This window comes from Hirundo rustica, chromosome 1, assembly GCF_015227805.2.
Source record: "Hirundo rustica isolate bHirRus1 chromosome 1, bHirRus1.pri.v3, whole genome shotgun sequence".
Taxonomy (NCBI): domain Eukaryota; kingdom Metazoa; phylum Chordata; class Aves; order Passeriformes; family Hirundinidae; genus Hirundo; species Hirundo rustica.
This window is the reverse complement of record NC_053450.1, coordinates 11,449,859-11,474,379: the sequence shown is the minus strand read 5'-3', so window position 1 is coordinate 11,474,379 and position 24,521 is coordinate 11,449,859. Positions and strand designations below refer to the sequence as shown.

The 24,521-nt window shown below is 45.3% G+C and overlaps 1 protein-coding gene across 7 annotated transcripts; it reads right to left on the bottom strand.

Annotated features, from left to right (window-relative positions):
• Positions 1 to 256: 256 nt before the first annotated feature.
• KLHL38 (kelch like family member 38) lies at positions 257 to 20,938 on the bottom strand. 7 transcript variants are annotated; one of them, XR_005700447.2, is made up of 6 exons: positions 20,668 to 20,918; positions 18,639 to 20,119; positions 17,135 to 17,240; positions 15,045 to 15,606; positions 1,663 to 1,799; positions 257 to 454 (listed from the first exon to the last, which is right to left on the bottom strand). XR_005700447.2 is itself a non-coding variant. In XM_040061403.2 (4 exons), exons 2-4 carry the CDS (start codon positions 19,986 to 19,988, stop codon positions 15,320 to 15,322), a joined length of 1,743 nt encoding a protein of 580 aa, XP_039917337.1. In that variant the 5' UTR covers positions 19,989 to 20,012; positions 20,668 to 20,938; the 3' UTR covers positions 14,588 to 15,319. The 7 variants fall into 7 exon arrangements, 3 of the variants coding, with proteins under 3 accessions (XP_039917337.1, XP_039917303.1, XP_039917312.1); XR_005700456.2 differs by lacking the exons at positions 257 to 454; positions 1,663 to 1,799 and adding an exon at positions 8,247 to 9,555 and having other exon boundaries at positions 15,203 to 15,606; XR_005700449.2 differs by lacking the exons at positions 257 to 454; positions 1,663 to 1,799 and adding an exon at positions 8,249 to 9,555.
• Positions 20,939 to 24,521: the final 3,583 nt, after the last annotated feature.

The following is a 24,521-nucleotide window of genomic DNA, read 5'->3' as shown; positions in this document are numbered from 1 at the left end:
GCAGTGCCTGCAGATCAAATCTGTGTTGTCAATGGCTTTTTTCACATGAGGAAACCAGACAGAATATTTTCCAAGATGAAAAAGATTCTTCTTCATGCACACATTTATTCTGATGATTTTCTTCTTGTAGACAAATTATCCCTTTCACTTACCCTATGTTCACATTACAACACTTTCATGATATAAAGAGACCATGGAGTGGATGTAAATACAATTTATAGTTGAAGAATGGCATAAATCACCTGCACATTATGAGGCAATCTAGTGCAAATAAGACTGGGGCCTCTACAATAAAAATCTGCTCCCGAGAGTGACAAATGGCATCTTCTACTTAGCCTTTTGTATTTGAAACAATGTCTGCTTTCAAATAAGCCAGGATGGATTCCAGAGGATGACCTGATCCCGCTCCTCCTAGTGCCTTGTCAGCAGTTCACCACGTTCTAGCCATGGAAATCTGTGGAAGAAAGGAAGATGTTCATATGCCCTTGGAAACAGGATTTTTATTTGGGAACATACTGAACCTCGGATGCCAGCAGCAATTTTTCAGTCTAGCAATTAGGGAAAAAGGCATTGTACTTATAAACTGAGAGCAGCAGAGACCAGCTACTGGGGAAATTACACACAGGCTTTCCTAATACAGTGCCATAGCCACCCCCCCCCCCCAAAAAAAATGATGGACAGTGGACCCTCTGTGGCTCAGGGCCTGCCTTTGGCCATGCCCTAGTGATCTAGGTGGTGACAAGTGTCCCCTCTGCCTGTGCAGGTGCACAGCTGCATGGACAGCTGTGAGGAACTGGTTGGGAAGTGGGTGCCAAGGGCACAGGTATGGTCCAGGCTGCTGTCCTGGGCTGAGTCCTGGGCCTCCCTTGTCCTGGGTTTCTTCGGGTGTCTCCCAGGCTGGTAGATGCTCAAGCACGAATCAGCCTCATCTTGCAATTCCTTGGAAGAAGTTTGTCCCAAAACCATCTGCTCACAGATGGGGAGTGACACCACCTGTCCACCACCTCTGTGAGCACCTTCTCTCCTTGAAGAGCTCCTCCTGCTTTCCCCAGGAGAGCTGCTGGTGGGAGGGTTGGCACTGGGACACGCGGTGACTTGGCAGGCAGCTGGGTGCGGCCGGACGAGCCACACTCAGGGCAGAGGAATGCGGGGTGCCTCCCTGGGCTGCGGGGCCGCCCGTGGGCAGGCTCAGCACTGTTGCTGCACAGCCAGTGCATTGCTCTGCCTTGCATGTGGCAGGTGAGCAGGCAGTGAGGCATGAGGCTGCTCTCTGGCCATTGGTGTGGCCCATTGGGGAAGCGATGGGCTGGTGTCAAGCAGGATGTCTGGATGGATGGCCCAGTGGTCAGGTTTTGTAGCAGTCCCACCAGCTGTCCCACCCACTGCTACTCCGCTCTGACCTGCTCTCTTACACCTCATACATTTCTGCTTTAGTTAAGTGTTTGGCCCTCAAGACTAATACAGCACTAAAAATAACAATAGCTCGTTTAATGCTGCTTTTTACCACAACTGTGCCAATCCCTTGGACCTTTAGTTCAGAGCAGACTGCAGCTTGTCTGGTCTGCCTCATGGCTGCCTTGAGTGTCAGCTTCCTAATCCTGCCTAGCTCAGCTCTGGCCCTGCCCTTTGGGCTTCAGTTTGCTTTGCCCTGTTCGCACTTACCTAAAAAGAGAAGGTCTTTCTCTGTTGGGCCTTGGCTCTTTCCTTGGAGGACAAATTCTTCCCATTCCGAGGACTTGGTATCTGCCTTGGAGAACGCACAGGCTCAGGTTGGAGTTGCAGCCACTGGCAGCCCTAATCTACCAAAGAAGGTGAATTTATTAGGCCAGGAAGTCTGGAGACACTCAACAGTGGACCTGTAGTCTTGGGTATCTCTCAGCCCATGTTGCCTACTCCTTGTGCTAGAGCTGTAGTTTGATTCCTCTGAACAATCTAAAGTGGGGCTGTTAATGAAAATTTTAAAATATAATATCCCACGAGGGACTCCTTACAGTACAAGAACGGTTTTTGATGACAAAGGTCAGCTCATCAGCAGAATTAATCAGTGCGGCATCAGTGAGGCTTTGTTGATTTGCAGATGCAGAGGATTTGGCCTCCATGCCTGGTCTATACTATTTTACAGCAGATAATGAATGCAGCATGCCATGCTTGCTTTTCTTACCCTTCTCTGAAATTGCAATTTTACTGACCTGAAAGTATTTTCCCAATATTAAACTTTCAGTCAGGATATAAGTTCTTTTTAAGACGCTGAACACCACAGGATGCCTTCTCCTTGTGTGGGAACAGCTCTGCTGTACCAAGAGGAGGTGTGATCTTTACTTATGGCATAGAGATTCCTTGTGGCACTGACTCATACACTGTAAATTTGTGCTCATTTTCACATCTTCCTCCTGATCCTGTTTTAGGCTGCATTTCCATTACTCCTCCACTCTGGGGGAGGAATCCTCAGCCAACACAGCTCTAACCCGGAAACCACAGGGGATGAAAAGACCTTTCATAGCAATAATGATGCCGTGTTCCTCTCCTCTGCAGCTGCATTTTGAAAACAAAAGATCAGGAGGCAAAGTCACCACCCACAAGCAGAATTTGCAGCTCTGCAGCTATCGGGGACTGGTGCAAACGGGCCTGATGCAGATGCCAGAGAACATACTTCCTATTGACACCAGGGAACAACAAGAACTGAAAGTATAACCTAATCTGGGGTGAGAACAATGTCTGCTTTTTCATATTTAGCAAGGATAGCCTTGGGCCATGAGCTGAGGTTTAACTTTGCCCACACCATAATATATCTTCATATTGTTGTAATCAGCTGTTTTGGTCAATCTGTTGTAAAGACCATGTAATGTCTGCAAAATAAGGTGGATGCACTTCCAGTTTGATGTCCCTCAGTAGATACCCATGCCTGCAGTAGATACCCATGCCTGTGTACAGTCCAGCTCCAGTGTCCATGAAAGATTTCCCATAAAACAGATGGGAAGACACTTGGAAGTAGCTCCAGTAGTTTGGTGAGTCTGTAGTTCAACACAAAGTGTAAAAGAACAGGTTGAAGGCTCTGGGTTATGACTTCTTTCTACTACAGCATATTTCTAGGCCAGGTTTAGCTGTGTGTTCTGGGCTGAAGCATTCCTCGGGCCTTGCCTTTCCAGCATGGATAGCACTTTTGAACTGGCAAAGGGTAGGTGATTGACATCAGACAGAAGGCCTGATTTCATCAAAGCATTGGTATGACACTTGCTGGAAAATGTATTCCAATAAGTGCCACCCAGAGTTATTAAATGTGGCACTGAAAGGTGAACAAAGTTCCTGCCAAGGAACTGCCACTCTGGACTAGTTTGGTCTCTGCTCGTACAGGCAGGCCTGATGTTAGTCATCAATGGGAAAAGGTCAGCGGGACCACAGAGGGTCTGGCTGCACCTTTTGAAAGCCCTGGGCACATGGCAGCAGTGTAATCTTGTAAGCTTAGTATGTTAAAATACAGCTCTTCCTTCTCTTGGGCAGCCTTTAGAACATGAATTGGAAGTAAATGATGATTACAGTATTTACTTTAGGTGCCAGTGCTCACATGAGGGGTGGAATGGTGGAGAACCCAGCTCAGTGTCCATATGAGACACTGAAATGCCTATGAGAAGTCTTTCTGAGCTTCCCCAGAGACTGTTTCAAACCTTGTGCTAATTGTTTTCTTCTTGACTGCTCTGAGTTCACTCCTGCAGCTGCCAGGGCTTGATAATCTCTGTATCACAGTCTGTATCCAATCCACTGCTTGGAATCCTGTCACTCTCTCTGTGTGACCTGTCCTCTGCTGGGCAGAAACTTGTAGGGTCACATGAGATGCCTCTGCTGGGCTGGAAATGGGAACGGGTTATTTCTTCTGAGTTGAGTGGGCCCCTAAAATACGAACCTCATTTCAAATAGCATTTGACACAGATGAGTGCATTTGTCTTCTCCAACATGCAAACTAGAGACCAGCTTGGCATGGAAAGGAAACAGGAGAACTGAGACAGCAACACCCACGTCTGTGAAGGTATTTAAGCACTTGCTGTGATCCATGCATCGTGGCCAAAGTGTTTGTTGATAGTAAGCCATAGTCTGGGCAGCAGGTGCCTAAATCCCCTTTTTCCAAAGTCCTAAGGTACAGTCTTTATCACTGGGTCAAGTTCCTTCAAAGCTCCTTGCAGGACCGATTACAGGAAAGGGCTGATGCTACATGTGCAGGTTCCTCTGTTTATTTTCCATGGTGCCCCATGCACATGGAAAAGTGCAGACAGTTTTCCACCCCGTGTTGTGCAGACGTCTCGGCAGAGGTTGCTCTCAGCACCCAGCACCACTCGTTTCTAGTGGATGCCACAGAGGAACCACCTGTTACTCTAAATCTGGCAGTGTTTCCTCATCTTCCCTGCATCCCCATTTCAACTTCTGTAACTACATCTGTGTGACCTGTTTTCTCCTGCTGTGTGGAAACTTGGGCAGTCACATGGGGATATGTGGGGTCACTCATACTCCCCTGACCCTGTAAATGTAGAAGGGTTAGTTTATTTCCAGAAAGTATGGTTTACATATGGTTTTACTTTCATTATTTTAGATGTCAGCTAGAAGGGCTCTGCTTGTTCCCTTCAGTAACAGCAAGTAAATAGCCGACCTGTTTGGAAAAACTTAACACTAGAGACCTGGAGAAATCTTTGGATGCAAGATGCATGCTGAACCGTGTGTGACCCTCTGTAGAGAAACATTAGCTTAATATATTAATAAATGTTTTTTAGTGAAGATAAAAGAAAATTAGAGAAAATATACAAGGCTTGAGGTCCAAGTTCCCTGTGCAGTCCGTTTCCCATTGAAATCAAATGGCCAAAGGGAAGAGGTCAGCAAAAGTTTGTTTGAATTCTGACTGAGGAAAACAAGGAAAGGTCTTTTCTCACTCCAGGCGGTGCCACTCTCAAGAGGATAAAGTCACAAAGACCAAAGCTAGAGTTTTCAAAGGCAGTTGCTTGATTTGCTAGCCCGGCTTGAAGCACACTGAGTGGAGCTGCTTTTGGGAAGGTGTGAAAAACAATCCAGGGACCCCTGTACTAGTCCTGGGGGACTTAACAAGGCTGCCACAAGGCTGCTTTGAAGCATTTGACCTACCTACTGTCAGATCAAGCTCCAGAGCATAAAGTAGGAATTCTGACTTGCACAAGTGCTGATGAAACTTACGCTGTTGAGTCTCCTGGGTTGCCAGCCTGGGCATCTTCACACTGTGTCCCCTTTTGTGCTGAGATACACATGCAGAGGCCAAAGAATGAAGATGTCTCATGTTAACTGTAGGATTTCAGGCCGAGCTGAGCTTACGAAGACAGGTGGTGAGTGCAGGCACCCAAGGAATCATACTTAGAAGACAAGATTGAAGGACTCCTGCAGTTCACAAATGCTACTTGGGAACTGGATAGTCAAGTACTGCCAGTTCCTAGGATCAGCTTAAAGTTAATAGAGTGATGGCAGGTGCCCAAACATCTTTGCAATCCTACATTTGCAGAGATGTTTTCATCACAGAGCAGACAAAATAAAATGGTTTTTAAGAACAACACACCCTTCAGGTCTCTGTCCTTGCCACTGAGTATATGAAATTTAAACTAAAAAAAAAAAAAAAAAAAAAAAAAAAAAAATATATATATATATATATATATATATAAAAATTAATATAAATAATGTAACTGGAGAAGCTTGAAAGCAGCAAGAATGTGTGAGACTTCGATGCATTTTTATCCTTTTAAAATAAAACAGATGCTGAGGGGATGTTACAAGAAGGTGTCTCAGAAAGGCTGGTGTAAAACCATTAAAAGAACAGAGAAACTTACTTTTTCCAGGAAGACAAGCAAGGACCTAGTTCTACAGACCTGGGATGCAGAAGTGCATGCTGGAATGCATGTATGGAAATGCCATGTTTTGGCATGATCTGAAATTGCAGACTTGTGAATTAATTGAGTGCGTGGAGTGCTCCATACATCATTATGCTGAATTTGGAAAAAAGTTTCAGATTACCTCAAAGAGATGATTTTCAAATTTTCAAGCTCACTTAGGAGATTGCCTCCAAGCAAGAGAGCCTTTAAGTGAAAGCATCACTAGTCCATGGGCCCCATCCACCTGCAAATCCTGCTAGTGTTTGTGTCCTTTTGATAAGGTCCTGTTTTCTCTGTGGGTCTATAAGTCCATAGTCAATGCCTCCTTGATTTCTATGGAAAGCAGTGTTAAAACCCCTACAAATTTTCCCCCCTCCCCTGAGGTGATGGGTAGCCTCAGTCAAAATCAGTCCCATATTCTTTTCATAAATCTTTGTGCTTATCCAGGTGAATACCCATTCATTTAAGATCACGATTATATTAATTAAGAGCACTGTTTCTATAGGTGTGGTTACTCCCTAAAGAGCAAGTAGCTGCAGTAGGATTGTACAAAAGCAATCTTTAGCAATTCACAAATGGCAGCGATTTTTTGAGCTTTAGCAGATTCATTTGAAATGCCCTTATGGGGTTGGTATCATTGTTATTTTAATGATGTGGCATTGGAGACATGAAAGAAACAATGTTTTACCCACAATCACTCAGCAGGTCACATCCTTTCTCACTTACTGGTGATGTCACATAGCTGCACTTGCTGACACCCACTAGCAAACTAACCTTCATTTTCACCATTAGTGATAATCAAGAGGGTTTCCTCAAGTTAGACTTTAGGCAAAATTTGAAGTAGGCCTTGAGCTGATTCTGCTGTGAGAATAATCCACAGGCAAATGACATGAGCAGAATGAGAAGGGGTGTGATCTACCACAGGACTGTAAGGCTAATAGTTCACAGTTTGTTTTTTCAAGAATGTTTACCTAATTTCATGTCACTAAAAGAGCAAAATGCTGTCCCCTTTTAATAATAAACATTGTATTTCACTAAAGAAGTAAGATGAAGTGATAACAGAAATTCTTCTGAAAATAAGCTATTTGTTTGCTGGCAGATGCAAATCCATTCTGTCTCTCCCAGATTCCTCTTTCAAATGCACTTGTGTGGGTCCCACCTATGCACCCGGCTGGGAGATCAAGATCTGGCTCCACAGGGATGCTTTGTACTGTCCTGAAAGCAAAACTTAATCCAGTGAGAGGATAATGTGCTCTTGAATTACTGTCTCTTTCGACTCCATCCTTGTTTTGGACAAACTGCCTCTCATCTCCAAAGAGTTATCTGAGTACAGATCTCAGTATTCTCCTCCCTAAAGTTCATTATGAATTTATTGAAAAGAACAATACTATCTCTTCAGCTATGAAAATTACCCTCATTTGTATATAAATAGGCTTAACCTCTTAAACTGTGTCAGATGCTGCCAATTCATCAATTTGATCTAGATCTTCAGATCTTCTCTGCTCCTACAGCTCCGGGGTAAGTGACTCATGCTGATTGCCAGTGCCATACCCCACTGAGCCTGGCAGTATCAGTGTGTCTGAAGGTTTCTACTAAAACCTGGCCAGGGATTTTCTCCTGATCAAGCTGAGTTCACCAACATACTGCAGCCACAAATCAGTAGAGGAAAATATGCTCTAGAGTCAAACAAATATGATAAAGGCAAAATCCTATTGATCCATGTAATAATTTCCCCAGCTGCATTTCCCTTCACTGGTGGCAGTCCTAGGAAGATTGGTCTGCACTACCTATTACCTTACCATTGAAATTGCTTTGGAAATATGAAAGGGAAATGTAGAAGTATTTTCAGACAATCTAAATGGCTTTTATAGGTTTTTCCTGGTAATCAGACTTCCCTGAGCTGTCTGAATGTTCTGTCCTAACTCTATAAATCCCTTGTTTTTAAAAGCAGAAGGGATCCATTTTCCCAGGTGTGTGCCCAGTCCTTGAGTTTTCCTAACCCTTCTGCTACCTTTCCTGGGGAAGGGAAAAATCTTGGTGTGGAAAATCAGGGGAAAAAACCTCTTCTCCTAGGTGAAGGGTAATGGTTCTATTCTGGCTATGAGGTGTCTGGGGATAGAAAGGTTGATGCAGCCGGTTTTGCCCAAGTTTACAGAAAGTCCTGGGCCTTGGCACTTGTTGATCATATTTGTGTGCTGATCTGTGGACCAGGGAGCCACAGAGAAGAGCTGAATTCTATTTTATTTTATTTTATTTTATTTTATTTTATTTTATTTTATTTTATTTTTATTTTATTTTATTTTATTTTATTTTATTTTATTTTATTTTATTTTATTTCACTTCTACTTCAGTTATTCAGGTTATGGCATAAGATGTTGCTCTTGCCTAATGAATGAGCTGGATGCTTTGAAAGTCCAGCTGATGGTGCTCTGCGGGCCATCTGTGTCCTCAGCTCCCAGTCTCTCATAAGCTCTTTGGAGTGAGTGCCTGTGTATTTTATGTTGCCACCACAAATAACAGACTCTCAGCTTGATATCCGTGATCGACTGTGCATGTCACATTTCATGCCATAAAAAACATATGCTCAAGGTTGGAAGGGTGAACATGTTTTTGGCTTCCCTTCCATTTGTAGTTGTTTGCCTGCAATCCTTCTTTCATTGTGTGTTGCTACTTTTCTCCTGAAAAAATTTCCAGAGCCCCCTGGAAGAAGAAATAGGCTCTATTTACTGACATTTGTTCCAAGTTATTATGAAGAGACAACTCTTGTAGGCCCTGAACATCATCTCTCAGACAGGAGCCTTCAGTCAAAACCTACGAAGTCCAAAGACTTCCTTCATCTAAAAAGGTCTGAATTAGCCATTAAATATCACAGCATCTCAAAGAACATCCATAGGATCTCTCTGCTTTCCTCCTTGGTCAAGGTTTGAGCTCAGTTGCTCAGTAGCTCAGCTAAGTTGCTGAGAGTCTTCTCCGTCGGATGCCATGGCTCTGCGTGCACACATGGGTAAGTCCACACCGTGAATTAATGGGTAATTCAGCTGCAAGCTCCACTGCAAGGGAGTGCCAGGGCTGAAATAAGGCCTGCAGCACGTTGCGGCACTGTTGACACAGCCTGGGTAATGAGGAGCCTTTCCATATTTCTGCACAGGATGAGCCCAGGGTCAATGCGATGGGGAGGAATCATTCTATGCCATCTGCTTCCTCTCTGGCAAACCTCAGTGCATGGCAGGGGAATGTCCTCCCATGGCCCATCCCCTTGTGTGTCTCCAAGGGCTGCAGCCCTGACAGGCGGCTCTGGGCAATAGTCAATGTGTGCCCTGACGCACTGGCTTCCTGTTTCACATTTGCTGATGGTCCTCATGCCAGAGGCCAAGTTTACTTCACAGAGGCCATATTCTGCAGTGCTCAGGCTGTCTCTAGGATCCTACCCAGGGAATAGATAAACAGAACCATGTTTGAACCTCTGGTACATTTTAATGTCATTTTCAGGGAAATATATGTGTCATAACAACACAAAGCAGGCATAGTTCCCTTGCTTTTGATCTGCCTGGTGCCAGGGTCCACGTCATTTCAGCATTGAAACAGATCCAGCGAGTTCATGGTAACTTTGCTCTCTGAAGAAGTGCCTCTTTTGCCCCTTGGTCTGTACTCGTCTCTTGTCTTTCAGCAGTGTTCCTTACTCCTGTCAGAGAATGTCACGTACTGTTATGTTAACATCTAATTTTCACTGGAAACCCTAGGGAATTGGGCCCTTATCTCCACATACCATGCACATCAAAACAGTTTAATCAAGCCTATTAATTCCAGGGCTTGCTGCTGATCTGGATAAAACAGTGCCCTTTCCCAGCACTGAAGTTTTGTAGCCAAGTTTCACATTACAGCACTCTCCATTAAGTTTTTTCTCTGCTCCTCAGGGCTGAACAAATTCCCTTACAGTCCCCCAGGTCTTACAGAGAAGTCCCAGGGTTCTGCTCTAAGACTCAGATTGATTTGGGCTGGTTTCCCAGACCAGAAGCATCCCATCAGTTTGAAAATTTGGACTTGAGAGTCCTTGGTGTTACTTCCTGGTGCTCTGGGCGGTCATTGCCACAGCTAAACATTGGTTCAGGGCAACTACAGAGCCTAGGAAGGTATCTGAGAGCAGAGAGAAAACTCAGCAATGTGCCAAGACCAGGGCAAAACTCAGGAGACGTCATTACAGATGTGGCACTGGGGGATCTGAGAAAGCAGATATGCATTTGTCCTTGTCCCAGCATGCCTGCTTTAGGGAGGGGTGGTGGGACATGGCCTAATTCATCGGAAGGCACAGTCTGGTCAAGAAACAAACTTCAGGGAACTAGACATGGGAAGATTAGATATGGATGGTTACAAGCATCTTCCTGACCAAATGAAGAAGTGGACCAGATTCTTCCACCTTTTCCCACCTCCAGCAGTGTTTTACCTCAGGCTTACCCCTAACTCTTAAGGCAGAAGTCTCTGACAGCTGTGGGGATGACTTGTGTTTAAAGCAGCTGCGAGACATGTGCATATTGGCCCAGAGCTGCTCGAGATGTGCTGCTGCTTGCTTTTCTAGGAAAGGGTTCTTGCAACATGAAAGGAGTACAGGCAAAGAAAGAGCCCTGGGGAGAGAAGTGACAGGCGGCAGCTGGAGCCAGTGGGTGACTTGCCGAGTGACAGAGCAGTTGGGCTCCTCGCTACTCTGCTACTATTTTGGAAACATCAATAAACAGAAGAGGCCAGATCAATCTCTCAGGGCTCCAACACAAACCCTGAGGAGCCCTGCGGACATTGGTGCCACCAGCAGCCTGAGACATCAGTTTGTCCATAAGAACTCTGCTTCATTTGGACTGTGGGAAACCTCACTGGATTTAGCACACTGAAAACATTATTAGCAGTCCACTAATTAGCAGATCTCAGCTCCTCTGCAGGTGCAACCTTGCACTGAGGAATTCATGCTCACTGTGCCATGGAGAATATGACTTCAACTTCTGTGGGGGAGCTTTCAACCATCTGGAAAAAAGTATGGATGGTTATATTTTTAAAAAGGGATTGGTTTTGCTGCTGTCAATTATTAATGGCTCTCAGATCAGGTTAAGGAACAATGCCAGGGATAAATTACCCTGTACGCTATTCATATATGCTCTACCCAATTGTTTCCTTCTTAGCTAGAGGATTCACCTCACAATGAACTCCTTGGCATTTGGAAAAAGAGGACTGACAAAGCAATGAACTTGGTGTGCCCGTTTATTTATGCATTGACATCTTTCCTACTTTGTCAGGTGTGTTTAATCAAAAAGAAGCAGGAAATGCATTAAAATTATAAACATATTACTGCAGAAGAAAAAGGCTGCCCTTGGAAAGGACTGCATTGTTTGATAAACAGTTACAGTGAAAAAACACAGGCTTAACCTACGACTCTTTGCTGAGATCAAAGCAAAGTTGCTGCCACAGGCTGCCTGTGCAGCAGGACTCAGCTCTGGTTTTGCAGCAAGGCAAGAGGAAGAAAGTTGTAAAGAAAATGCAATCTCCTCCCTTCCTTTTCTTTTTTTGCCTGAAACCAACCAAACAAAACCCCTCAAACATTAAATATTTGCTGTTAAAATGAATAGAATTATTGATGAACCCATCTGAGAACACAATAATTAGGGCCATGTCCAAAGCCTCTCGTTGAAGCCATGGAGAGACATTGTTTTCAACAGGTTCTTATTTGGGATCCTGATGAGCAAAAGCAAAGATGGATTTAGGGAATAACCCTGGGAGATTCTGGATGTCCTGCAATCTTTCCCTGTGACCTTGCCCAAACTTGCAAACATTCCTTAACTGCGACGACAGCTGAAGCCTAGTCAGTATTGTGCTGCTGCTGTGAAAAACAAAATCCTTCTGGCTCTGAGACCAGGAATGCTGTAGGTAAGATGCAGAAAGTGTTTATTGCCCTTCTCAGCACTGAAAGGCTGAGCCGTAGCCCTGCCCTTAAATAAATAAAACAAACACCGACAGACAAACTGAAAATTGTTCAGAGGAGAGCAACAAAAGTGATCAGAGGTCTAGAAAACATGACTTATGAGGAAAGATTGAAAGGGCTGGGTTTGTTTAGTCTACAGACTTTGAAATGTCCTAATAAACTCTAAAGATGTAAAAAGTACATGGCATCTAAAAGGATAATCAATTTATCTCTGTGGCAGAAGATACAGTAAAGAAGATAGTATTAAAAACTCTGAGGCCAATAACACCTCAAGTATGTTACCTGGGGAGGGATCAGAGCATCTTGTGGCAGATTTTCAGTGTTTTGGACAAGTATCATGACAGACTAGGTAACTAACTGTCCCATGGAACAGACCCGTTCCAGCCATGTGGTCCTATGGTTTACATGATCTAGAGACTGTGTCAGAGCACCCGAGAACAAGGCCTTGGTGGTGATGAACTTTTAGAGCAATCCCTCATTTGAAAAAATGTGGCAGGTGCTCAACCCTTCTAGAAGTTGCAAGAAGAAATCTTTTTCAAAACCCTTTTTTCTATGGCTTCCATGGTTATTAAATGAAAAGCAACAAATTCCTGCCTTTCCATGGGGCCATCATTGTATTTGTGAAGAGCCTTGCTGCTCTCCCATGGGGGATTCCATCTAAGTGAGTACTCAAATGCTTGAATATTTAAATGATCAGACCACTGAAAAAGCATGTAAAAGTGTATCAGGTAGTGACAGCCTTGCAGATCTTGCCCTGAAAATCCCCTCCTGACAATGGAGAAAGAGGCACCTTAGCCAATTCTTGCTGAGAGTACTTCTACTGTAAAGCAGTGAGGATGGTATTAGGTACCGGTCTAGGTGGGCCAGGTGGTGGTCAGCGCCTGATTAGAAAGGCAACATCCCTTCTCCCCATAGTGCCCACCCAGAGCTGAGTATCCCATCCTGTAGCTGCGTGTGCTGCTCCCTACCCATAACTAACCAACTTTGCTATCCCTCATCTGTCTTGGAAAGGCTCAACATTGTTTTCTGATTGCAACCCCTCTTCTTCAAAGAGAGCCTGACAAAAACCTTTGCATCAAAACTCACCACAAGACAAAAGCCTATTATAAACCAGGTTTTGAATTTAATGCCCAGCAATCCCAAAGTCCTTGAATTATGGGCATGAGGTGAGAAGTTTGTGAAGGGAAGGAGCACAGGGCTGCAGCCAGAGCAGAGCTGGTCATAGCCATTGGCATTTCCAAGGAGCTGGGGGTGAAGTAGGGAATTCCCCAAGAGATGGGGGAAAAAATGCTGTGCTCAATCCTGCTGCAACCCTGCCTCTTTTTTGCACTCCCCATTTCTTGCCCAGCTGTGTAAGGTACTGCATGGTCCCACATGAACAAAGAGAAAATCACTAGTTATATGATATGGGAATTTAAAAAAAGTCTGTTCGCTTCTAAGGGTAAAGCAATGACTCTGGCCATGGTTTGCAAACATGGGATTATGGCCCCAAGTCAAATTTTTTCCCCCTCAGTTTTGGGTACAGTCACGAGCCTGGCAGGAATCTGTCAGCTAAAATGCAGGGCAGCAACTGGCGTCTCCTGGAGTTTGGAGCTGAGTGGGGTCACAACAGGATGGAGTTTGGGAAGGCAGCACTGCAGGGTTAGGAATAAACATTTCCCTGGGGCAGACTTTCCATAATTGGCCATGACAAGGCTTCTTTCTCCAGGGAGCTGGAGCTGGTCTGTAAGGAAGCAAGGATGAATCACTGCTCCAGCTCAGTTTGGCAAGTGCCATGATTTAGTTCTGCTTTGCACAAGGAGGAGATGATGATATAGACTGAAAGACAGAAGAGAAATCTAGCCAAAGGCTTCTCAGCTAGGAGAGGAGTTTGAGTTCCCACTCATTTTTTGCAGGTTTATTCAGATCCTTGGAAGGAAACCCTGGCAATACCCACTGGTGCAAAACCAATTCTCTTTATCAACAAAGGGAGGGAACAATGGGGCCTCCTGAACACAAGGCTCATGCAAACAATAATAGCCCTTTTATTTTGCATTGTTAAACCAGCAGTTGATACTAAATACTTCCTTCCAGCCCTCTACTTTGTTAACGATTTCTGTACTCTTCTGCTCAGTTTTTGTGAGGCAATCTTAGTGTCTGGAGCTGGTTTTCTGCAATGTGGAGGTGACAACGTGGCTGTGCAGCCTTTTGTGAAGAGGAAGGTTGAGCGTGGTTTCCTCATGCCAACCTGTGCCCTTTGAAAAGTCCCACTTTCTCTCAAATATGAAGAAAAAGTGGTGTTGTTTCTGCCATCCTTTCTCTGGATAGTGGTCATCTGTAAAGCTCCTTGCTGTCTCAGCAATCTTACCAAGACGGGTGACCTAAGAGCAGTTCACAGCCTGTTCAGTGTCTGGTGATTAATCCCCTCCCTTTAAAAGTATGCACTTAGCGGCAGAACCCCACGAAAATATTGGTGGAGCCAGAGCTGTTTTGCCAAGCGGCAGATTTAGACTTGCTCTTCTTGGAAAGCTGGCTTCCTGTCACTGACTTTGTCTCATGGGCTCTTTTCCAGGTCTGGAGAGAGGAGAAAGGGAAAAAGAAATTGTTCCTCCCAAATACCTCTTCTCTTTTACATCCCCTTTCCTCTGTGTGTCTTCTCTGATATTCTACATTTCAGGAACTCCATCAGCCAAAGTCATCCTAAATAACCCCACCGCTATTCCTCATGCAAAAGGAGAAGGAAGATCCCTGCAAAATGAGGTCCATTGAAAAAGAAGATGCAGACAATCTTTATTTCTATCCTATTTTCTCCTGATCCTTCAGAGGGCAGGCAGATGGAACAAAAATCTTCCCTGTACTGGAAGAGTGTCAGCTTACAAAAGTCAAATCTGCTTCTTGTTGCAATATGAGTGTTCAAATCAAAGCATCAGTCTTTTGCCAATTTCTAATTAGCTGCTAGGAACATTAAAATTTTATTTCTTATGAGCTGACTACCACAGCGAATTTAGGCAGCTGCTCCTGGGCTGGCTTCAAGACTGGAGCTTGGGGCTTCCTATTCTAAACACTCCCACCACTGGAAATGGAAAGCTTGGTCAGCCATGAGCAGCACAGGGCTGTGACAGACAGCTGAGTTTTCATGACAGCAAAGATCTTACTTTCCCTGGAGATATCAGCATCCCTCTCCACTTTTAGAGTATATACAAAGACTAAATCCCACACTGGGTTCTTACCCAGTATCTTTTTCGTGTTTCCTCATCAGATGCTGGGTAAGGCCTCCAAACCAGACTCAGCAGCACCACATGCAATATCAGCCAGGTGAATACAGTGTGAGCTCAAAGCTCACGACCTTTCTGGCTCAGGGTCTGGGAAGAACTACCCCTGCTGGTACCTTCAAGGTCAGGACTTTGCGGGATCGCATGAAGATTCCCCACGTGCTCTCTGCAGACTGAGGTGGGTCCTTTCTGGGAAGAAAAGCACAAAATATCAAGGAAGTACCAAAAGTGGTTTAGAGAAGGTTAGAGCAGGGGACACATTGGAGTGTAAGGCACCCATGGTCAAAGAGTTTGTGCGGCATTTTTCCCTGTGGTGTCCATGTGTCAGTCTCTGGATCATAGCAGTCCAAGGAATCCAGGTCCTTGATGGCATTGTCCGAGGTGAGACATCGTCCTCCTGTGACATACAGCTTGTTCTTGATGACAGTGGCCCCATGATGCATTCGTCTGTCCTTCATGTCTGCACATTTAACAAACTTGTTGTCTTTCGTATCATAAGCAATTATTCTCCGGGTGTACCCTGGATACAAAGCCAGAGGTGGAAGAGACAGATGGGAATGCGAATTAAGCACTTATGGCCAGCGGAAGGAATAATAATAATATATTTCATGCTGGTCTTCAATAAAACCTATTACTGTAGTATATATTTTGGTAAGATTAAGATATCTAAACTAAGAAGTGATGTGTCACAGGAATGCCTGTCTAGCTTCCTTTCCTGTCTGTCCTCATCCTGTCTCGTAGCAGCTTGGCAGCCAAGGCTTGACGAGCACCATATAAAGCCCATCAGATCAGGCAATCAATTCAGGCAATCAATCTGTCAAACACAGCTGGAGCTTGCAGTTACCTGCATGTGCCTTCAAACATCTGAAAATATTTTTTTTTTTACCAAACAGACTCCTAGAACTTCACTTGGAAATACAGAAACGAATGGAATGTGTGATAGGCCTTGTTGGGTTGGAGTTGTAGCTGCCTGCTGACTGGAGCTGGGTATGCAACAGAATGTTGCCACCAGTGTTCGCCCCACTCCTAAATCCCTCAGCACCACACGTGTGCTGGCCACCATGCCAGTGACCCAGCGGACAGCTCTTCCTCTGAGGGATGATCTAACCTCCTATCAGCTGAGAGGTAAGGGCTGGTAAGAGGGACATTGCCCTGGAGCACTGGAGGTGTGGAAGCTTGGTACCCAGCAGCACCTTGTCCAGGTAGAGAAACGAATGTGGTCTGAGGTGAGGGCAACCTGCCACATAGGAGCCTGATAGTCTTAAACCTTTGGACTCAGCTCTCCCTCTTCTCACTGCAAAGGATAGCAGTGGCCTCTCCCTGAGGGGTGACGCCACCTTGAAGTCCTGCGCAGTTTGGGCTCAATCCTCTGCTTTGCTAAAGATACTATGTGTCTCATTTTTCCTTAAATAATTCAACACATGCTTTCTCCTGGCAGTCTGTGGTCAGGGAAGAGGCATTAAGGACTGTAGATGGCCAAATTATCAAGGACATGATACACCCAACTTCCATGAGCACGGGCTGGTCCTCAGGTTGAAAAAGACACTGGGAAGCTTCCTCTTTCCAAGTGTTTCGCACTCCTTTTGGGATATTTCACAATTACCCCCAGGAGGCAGCCCAAAGACCAACCAACACCTCACAGACCACAGCCCACCCATCCTGACAAGCCATCCATGGCCTTGTGATAACCGTGCTTTCCATTCTTCCAAGTGGAGCAGACAGGGAGCCCCAGGCTGCGAGTCAGCAGGGGAGGTTCAGGACCCCCATGCTCCTGGCTTCCTCCCAAGAGCAGTAACTTGCATTGGCTTTTCCTCAGTTTCCTCCACTAGGTACTGCTACTTGGGGTAAGAAAGTGTCTCATGGAGAACTTATCTGCACTTCAATCGCTATAAGACTCCATAAGAGAAGTGCACGGAGGGTAGGAACACTCCTCCTTTCCTTCCCAAGATCCAGGTGCTTTTTGAGGAAGCACCCCAAAGAGGAAGGCTGCAAAAACCCACAGCATCTGGGCAGGGGGAGGGAGAGGAAAGGTGAAACAGAGCCCTTACCACCTACGATGATAATCTGGTCTCCAATCACGACAGCTGGTGCACAGACATTCTTCACTACTCTGGTCTCCATACGAAACCACATATTCCTGGAGACATGGTAAACCTTACCAAAAAAAAAAAAAAAAAAAAAAAAAAAAAAAAAAATATCACACAGCTGTTTATGTTTCATTTTAACTGGCATCTGTAATTACAGAGGAACTTCTGGGTTTTATTTTGCTGTAATAAATACAATCCTCTGGCTCAAACTGCTGGAAATCTGAGAATGTACCCACTTTTTTTCCCTAATACTTCCCCTTGGAAAGCATTCTGGATCTCCAAGATTTTCTGCTCAAGAGATGCTAGCACAAGCACTAAAACAGTGTTTCTGCCATATGAAGTCTTCCTGCATGGCCATTAAATCACTGTAACTAGTTGTCCCAAAGGGCAAGCTGATTCATTTCATTTTCCACTTATTCTGTGTATTCCTTATTAGCCTTAGCAATTTCCTGGGCAAACAAATCTCAGCTTCACCTAACTCTGCTGGCAGCCACTGTGTTTGCCCAGCTGCTATATTTATGCTGGCGATTGGTATGCACTCAGACTGGCAAAAGGACTTAGAGTGGTATCTAAGTCATCGATTTATATGAGAAAAAGAGCTGTTGCCTGTTGATGACCATTCAATCAACTGCATCTAGGTGACACAAACTTTTATGTCATGTTATCTGCCTGTTAATATAGCAAATATCACCAGGGCATCTCCCCCCTAACTGATAAATACATTTCCTTCCCCCTGATAATGAAGTACCATTACAAAGCATTGCTCGTGTCCTGGTTGCCATCTTAGCTTAATGATCCATCTTAGTTAAAGAGGATGAACAGTGAAAAACACTCATGGGAAAAGGAACACCACAATGTTGCTAAAGCATCAAATCAGATTAAAAAAAAAAAAATCAATGTATTTTTTCCTCCTAATACAGTGTAGCGGCTGAAAGCAGGCAGAGAGCCAGCAACACGTGGCAGAAGCCACATTTTTAACACAACTGTTTATCCAAAATGACTGTCAGTTTAAGTTGTCGCCCTTTGATGAGTGAGTATCTAATCGCTGTAATGATCGTGAGTGTTTGCATTTGCTGCGAGCGAGCAGGTGCGTGGCTGAGACCCCACCTCAGCGCCAAGTGGAAAGCACTGATTTTGGTGAGATTGGCTACAGGCATGAAGCCAGGCAGGGGGAGCTGCTGTTTCCTGCCACAGCATCACCTGCAGCAGCCCTGTCCCTAGTGCCCACCAGTGGCACAGCTGACTGACACCCAAAGCAGTGCCTCAGGGCTGCTGCCTGAAAAACATCCAGAAGGGGAAATGGGAGAGCTGCAATGCTCCTTGAGGCCACGGATCAACTCATCCTGCCTCTTTCTGCAACATACAGTTAGGTCTTTTGAGTGGTTTCATTTCCTCATGAAGGTGATGGACTGCTGAATATCTTAGAAGAAATTGCCTACAACAAGCAGGACTCACTGACCATTACCTGGATAAGCCGAACAGGGTTTTGCAGTATATCTTCTCCCCCAAAGAGGTAAACCCTCTGATCTTTGGCAGCAACAGCAGGGTGAAGGACGGCAACAGGCATGTTTGCCATGCTCTCACAGGTGTTGTAGACACTATCGTATCTTTCCACAGAATTCAGGATTTCCTGGTTTTCACCAATTCCACCGAATGATAAAATATAATTTTTATATGCCAGGCTTCTGTGGGAGTAACGTGGAACTAGCATGTGCTCAATCAACCTCCACTGATTGAGTTTGAGGGAGTAAATGTAAATATTACCACTGACCAGACTTTTCTTATTGCTAACAGGCATCCCTCCGAGCACAAAAATATTGCTGTGTAAACTCACTGCAGAGGCTTTGTACAGGCGCATGGGAAGTTTGGCCAGGCTCAGCCATTGGTTCGTCTTGTCATCATACAGCAGGACATCCCTCGTTGTCTGCTGGCTGTCCTTCCTGCCACCAATGATGATGAGGAACTCTTGGCTGGAGTACCTGCGAGGAACATGCATCATGGGTTTGATGTCAGGCGTGTTGGTGCTGTACAAGGAAAACATGTGTCTCCGGGCTGACTCCAGGATGCTCCTGCAAGTGGGTGAGGACTGAACGAGTGAGTCATTAGCAATGAAATGGAAGAGGAAAGTTGGATGGACGTACTGAAGTCGGACCTTCTTGAACAACTCTTGGATGTAGCCTTGTCGTGCCTGGAGGTCGTGCCGGATCCAGACCATCAGTGCCTCAAAGACCTGCTCCTCCTCCCCACAGAGTTCATCATCCCCAAGGTAATCGATGAGCTCCATGGGACAGAGGTCCTTCAGGTCCTCAGAAGAAGCCACCACAGGGAAACATTTCAAAGCCATAGCCTTGGCTTTCTTGTTCAGGCTTTGGCAGTTCAAGACTTTTGCCAGTCTGATCATGCTCAGACAGTTGTCAGGAGTCAGCTTGTCTTGGAGGTAGGTAGAGCAGGCCTCAAACAGCTTAGTGTACTGCAGCATGGATGCAGTCTCCAAGAGGCACAAGACATTCTCAGTGGATATTAGAATCTCCCCAGTATAAACATAAAGGATAATCTGATCCAAAATATCAGCGTCGATGCCCTTCAGAACGACTTTAGGCTGGTGACTCTCCCTGAAGTTGTTACAGAACATTGCCTTGAAGTATGGACTGCTGGAAGCCAGCACATTTCGGTGGCAGGGGATTTCAAAGCCCCCAGAGCAGAGGGTAACATCGGTCAGCATCCTGCTCTGCCGCAGAGCATTCAGCTGCCTCAGCAGTTCAGAGGAGAAGTCCTGGTCTTTGAAGAGAAACTCTTTAGTGGATCCCTCTTCCATAGCAAAATACGAGAGAGATGAATTCTGGATTTGGCAGGAAAAAAAACCCCAAATTCTTAGCAGCTTTTATTGAAATATCCAGCTCCAAGGGAACAAATCAGGACTTTGATGTTGCTGTAAATATCCGTTCACTATTACACATAAAAATGGAACATAGTTTAAGCACAGTGGGAAAATAATAAAGAAGCCAAAAAGTCGCTAAGACCCTTTAAAACTTTCATAAAGTTATCAGATAGGTTGCAAGTCTGAGGTCAGCACTGCCTGTGTCGTTGGCAAGAAGCAAAAGCACCGAAGTTATCTCACTGATTTTGGATTAAAGCTGGAGGGCTGAAGCAATTGGTTTGTCTGTTTCCATCGTGTTGAATAAATGCTCTTAGACATTTATTCACTGTTTTAAAGTATTAGCAGTTTAGTAGCTTGTGCCTCTTTCCTCCAGAGTTAGTCACTCCCAAAGAATGCAAATCTGGCAGAGCTGAACTCTGCAGCAGGGCGAACGGAACCCTAGAGACTGGGAATCTGCATTAAAAGTTATTTATTAACTCTGCTTAGCTGTGTTTTTTTCATGTTAATCAGACACACAATGACTCAATTAAGTGCCAGGCAGAACAATATGATGAGTATCTACGGTCATGGCTTAACTGCTCAATCTGCAGTGGAACCGAAGGGTAGAAACATTTACCTTCTGTTGTCCTTCACTGCATGCACTTACTCTCTGTCGTTTATTCTCTGCTGAGTTTTTCCATAGCTAGAGCCTGGACAAAACCCTATGAACCCGCGGGAGGTTTCTTTCAGTAGGTAGGTGATTCATAGCGGGTGATTCCTGGCCGTGTTTGTGCCGCGGTCAGTTTTGCCGCTGCCGGCGCTGCGCGCAGGAGCGGCGGGCGCTGAGCATTGTGTACATTCCAGCGCTAAGAATAGGAGCACTCGGGCTCCGCGCTCTTGTCACATGTGACGCCGCCGCTGCCTTTTGCAATGACCTGGCTGGTTCTGAGCATGCCCGAGTGGTGTTTTTCTGGCAAATGTTTACATATAATAAATAGACACGGAGAGGAAAGTTCACTTATAAAAGTCCTGGCTGTCCATTTGGAAACAGTGGCAGGACGCTGTCCTAAAGTGCCTGGGAACTCTAGAAGCCTGTAAACAGTCTGCAATGCCTCGCGCAACGCTGTCACCGCCGTCTCATGGAGAAAGGCGGAGAGAGAAGGGCTTCGAGGGACTCCGGTGGGATGGACCTTGTCTCCACCTTATGGAGAGATCTGGGGAGCATCGGCCTGTTGCAGTGTGGTGGGAGATGCTGATGCACTGGGACCCCTGCATCCAGCGCTGCTCCAAGGTGGGCAGGGAAAGCCCAGCTACCTTCACCAAGCAGAAAGTGAAGCTCACTCTTAGAGCAGTTTATTTTTATGATGCTGCTTGATATTTCATATAGAAAGCACCAGTTTGTGGCCTTTTGTCTAAGGACCTCAGCTCTCTGAAACCCGTAGCAAAGAACTCAATCAGATCACTTGAGGAAGCTCAGTGTTAGAGGTGGGAGGACTGGAGCAGGTTGCTGCAGTGAGTAGCAAGCTGAAAACCAAGATTCCAGAGCGGCAGTTCCCAGGGTGGCACAGAGCTCCCCAGGGCAAACACCTTGATGTATTCTCTAAGTGCAGATGGCTGCACATGAACAAGGTGTCCAAGCTCCTTTTGCAGGCAGTGAGGTCTAGTCAATACAACTGAGTCTGCCAAGTAATTCAGGTCACCAGTATGTGCAACCTGTATTTGGGCAGGTGAACAGTCCTCCAGGCACTGCTGGGTGTCCACAGGTGCTCAGCTGCCTCAATCACATGTAGGTGCCCATATTTAACACTCCCAGGCATTGGTGATAATGAGCCTAAATCCATCCTCATGGCTGGGATCATTCAAATGCCTTGTGCCAGGGGACGATTCTCCAGAACCCCAGCTGGTGCCCTGTCAGGGTCTTCAGAAGGTCAAGTGTGATGTGTCCCAGCTCTATACCAAGTTCCTGGGTGTTTCAAGAGAAATAGAATTGGCTGCCTTTGCCTGGGTAACTGGATTGGGCTCCTCATCCCTGCTGAGATTTCTCCCTTTGTTCTAGGGTGGGGTTGAGTCCAAAATGTAGTTTCTAAGCATCACTACGCCAGGGAAACTCAAGGTTAAAGCAAAAGACTTCCTCATATTTTCAAAGCCAAAGCTCACGGGTGAGTCATGTCTGCATTTAGTCACAGCGAGGCAGACAAGAAAAATCGTTGGGAGCCACAGTGCCCTCATGTCAACTCCCATGCCATGCTGGTGTTTGCAGTCCTCCATACATTCCTGCCCCTGTGTCCATGGTGCAGCAGATCACAGGGATGTGGGCAGCCTGTTCCTCCAAAAATGGCAGCTTTGCATCGTGAGCATGCTGTACATGGACTTTCTAGAGGCTTTTCAGTGCAGCGTAAGGATGTGGTGAAATGCCCAAAGGCCAATCAAAACCCTGAAGGCCCAGACCCATGTTAAAGACAGGGTGGAGTCAGGCTGGAATAGCTTTTTGGAGGCTGCCCACACAATCTCTGTGTGTGTGCACACACGTGTATGAGGCGAGGTGAGGGAGGGGAAGAGCAGGAGCCACTGGACTTGACTCTAGCAGATGAGTCACTCTGAGGGTAAATATGGCAATCACCAGCCTTTTCCCTCTCCTCAAGTAAAGGAATGACCCAAGAATGATGTTGGGGTGCTGGAGAAAAAAAAACCTCCCAGCCGCCGCTGCCTCACCAGCTGAACATGATCTTGCTATAAATATTTAGAGTGGCATTAGAAACCCAAAGGAGGATTTTTCTCTCTCCTTGTCCAGGGAACATTAGCTACCCAAACAAAATGCCCTCTTGCTTTCTTTCTTGCTCTGTATGTATATGCTCTTGTTGCAGTCCATTCTGATGACTGATTTAGCTTTATATCTCTCTTCTGGCTCTGACTCCTTGTTGCCTGTTTAGTTCTGCTTCTTCCTGGCAGTGGCTGTGAATTATTCTTCTAACCCTTAAAGAAAAAAATTATGCTATCTGACTTCATTAATGACACTGGTTTATGGGGTTGGGGAAAGCTAGGTGGGATGTTCTTGTGCTTCAGATACTGATAAATGTGGCATTTATTTAGAAGATCCCAGGCTCAATGGCTTTGCACAGTTACGCAAATTCCTGCTAGCCCAGAGTACAGAGTGTGCTGTTTAAATAGCTTATTGCTTTGGGGAGGGTGGTGCTGCTCCTCGCTGAATCCCCACACAGGTCCCTGCCAGTTTAGGGCCAGGGCTTCTGAGCAATGAAGCTCCTGCTGCCTGCCTTTACAACTCTCTTCATATTTTTCCCAGAGATTATGGCTTCAGACACATCTACAACCAAGTGGGCACATCTGCACTGCTTAGTTAGGATTTTCTTTATAAATAGACTAGAAATCACGTTTCATGCCAAGGACAGTATGTCCTGTAGGGCCCCCACTCTATGGGGGTGGGGAGGCATGAGCCCTGCTGAGAGGGTAGAGCTGTTTCTGCTGTGGGACAGTCTATATTGTCAGATAAAATCAATTTCTAAATAAGTTCTTGAGGCAAGTTTTCTAGGGAGGTATGCTATTGACTGAACCAGACATGAGTGGTCTTTCTTTTGGGAAGACAAAATTAGCTGCATTACCATGGGAGTGAGATCTTGCACAGATAATGGTCTTGTCTGAATACAAATAGGAGAGTGGGCTCATTCACAGGGTATGTGATCCAGCAGCACCATGAGATGTGATGCTGCAGATGCCCCATAGACCTTGAAGGGCTGGAGACAATGGGGGCTATTAAAAACTGTGACCCTCTCTAATTACTGTTGTACAAACTCCATCCACGGCCAATTTCTAGAAAATAAATGTATCTGCCAAAGAATGAACATGTTGTAATGCTTATACACTCACCCTACTCCTTCTCTTATTTCTTAGTAAGTGTTTGGCATCATTCAGCTTTCGAATCATGGTGATTGAACCTTTGCTGTGACCCAGAGTAGTTCTTCTTATGTTTTAATGCAATGGGATGATGAAATGTCATGTAATAAGCAACAGAGCGGAAAAAAAAGCTGTAATCTGACCAGCCAGCAGACAGGTGCACAGAGATTGGTGATGACAGATAACTTCTAAAACTCATGTCTGATCCTATTACAATTCAGGTGAAAATGAACAAATATGGATAAAGAAAAAGGGCTGCTCAAGACAGAGACCTCGCTGAGCTTATTCAGTGTTACGTGCACTGTCTCAATGACCACCAGTCCCCACAGTAATCAAGAGACAGATCATCCCTTTACCCAAATTTTCAGTCTAAATTGACAGGGGACAAGAAAAAAAAAAAATAAATCCTTGTTATGGTCTTAATAAAACTGGGAGAGGGAAAAAACCCCAGGATTATTATTCCTCATTATATAAAGAGACAGTTACAGGGATCATAATTAATCAGATGCCATGGAGAGGATGGGAAGATGCCCCAAGCAGCAGTGGTGGCTGGTGGGGGTGACAGCCCAGCCTAGGCTGGGA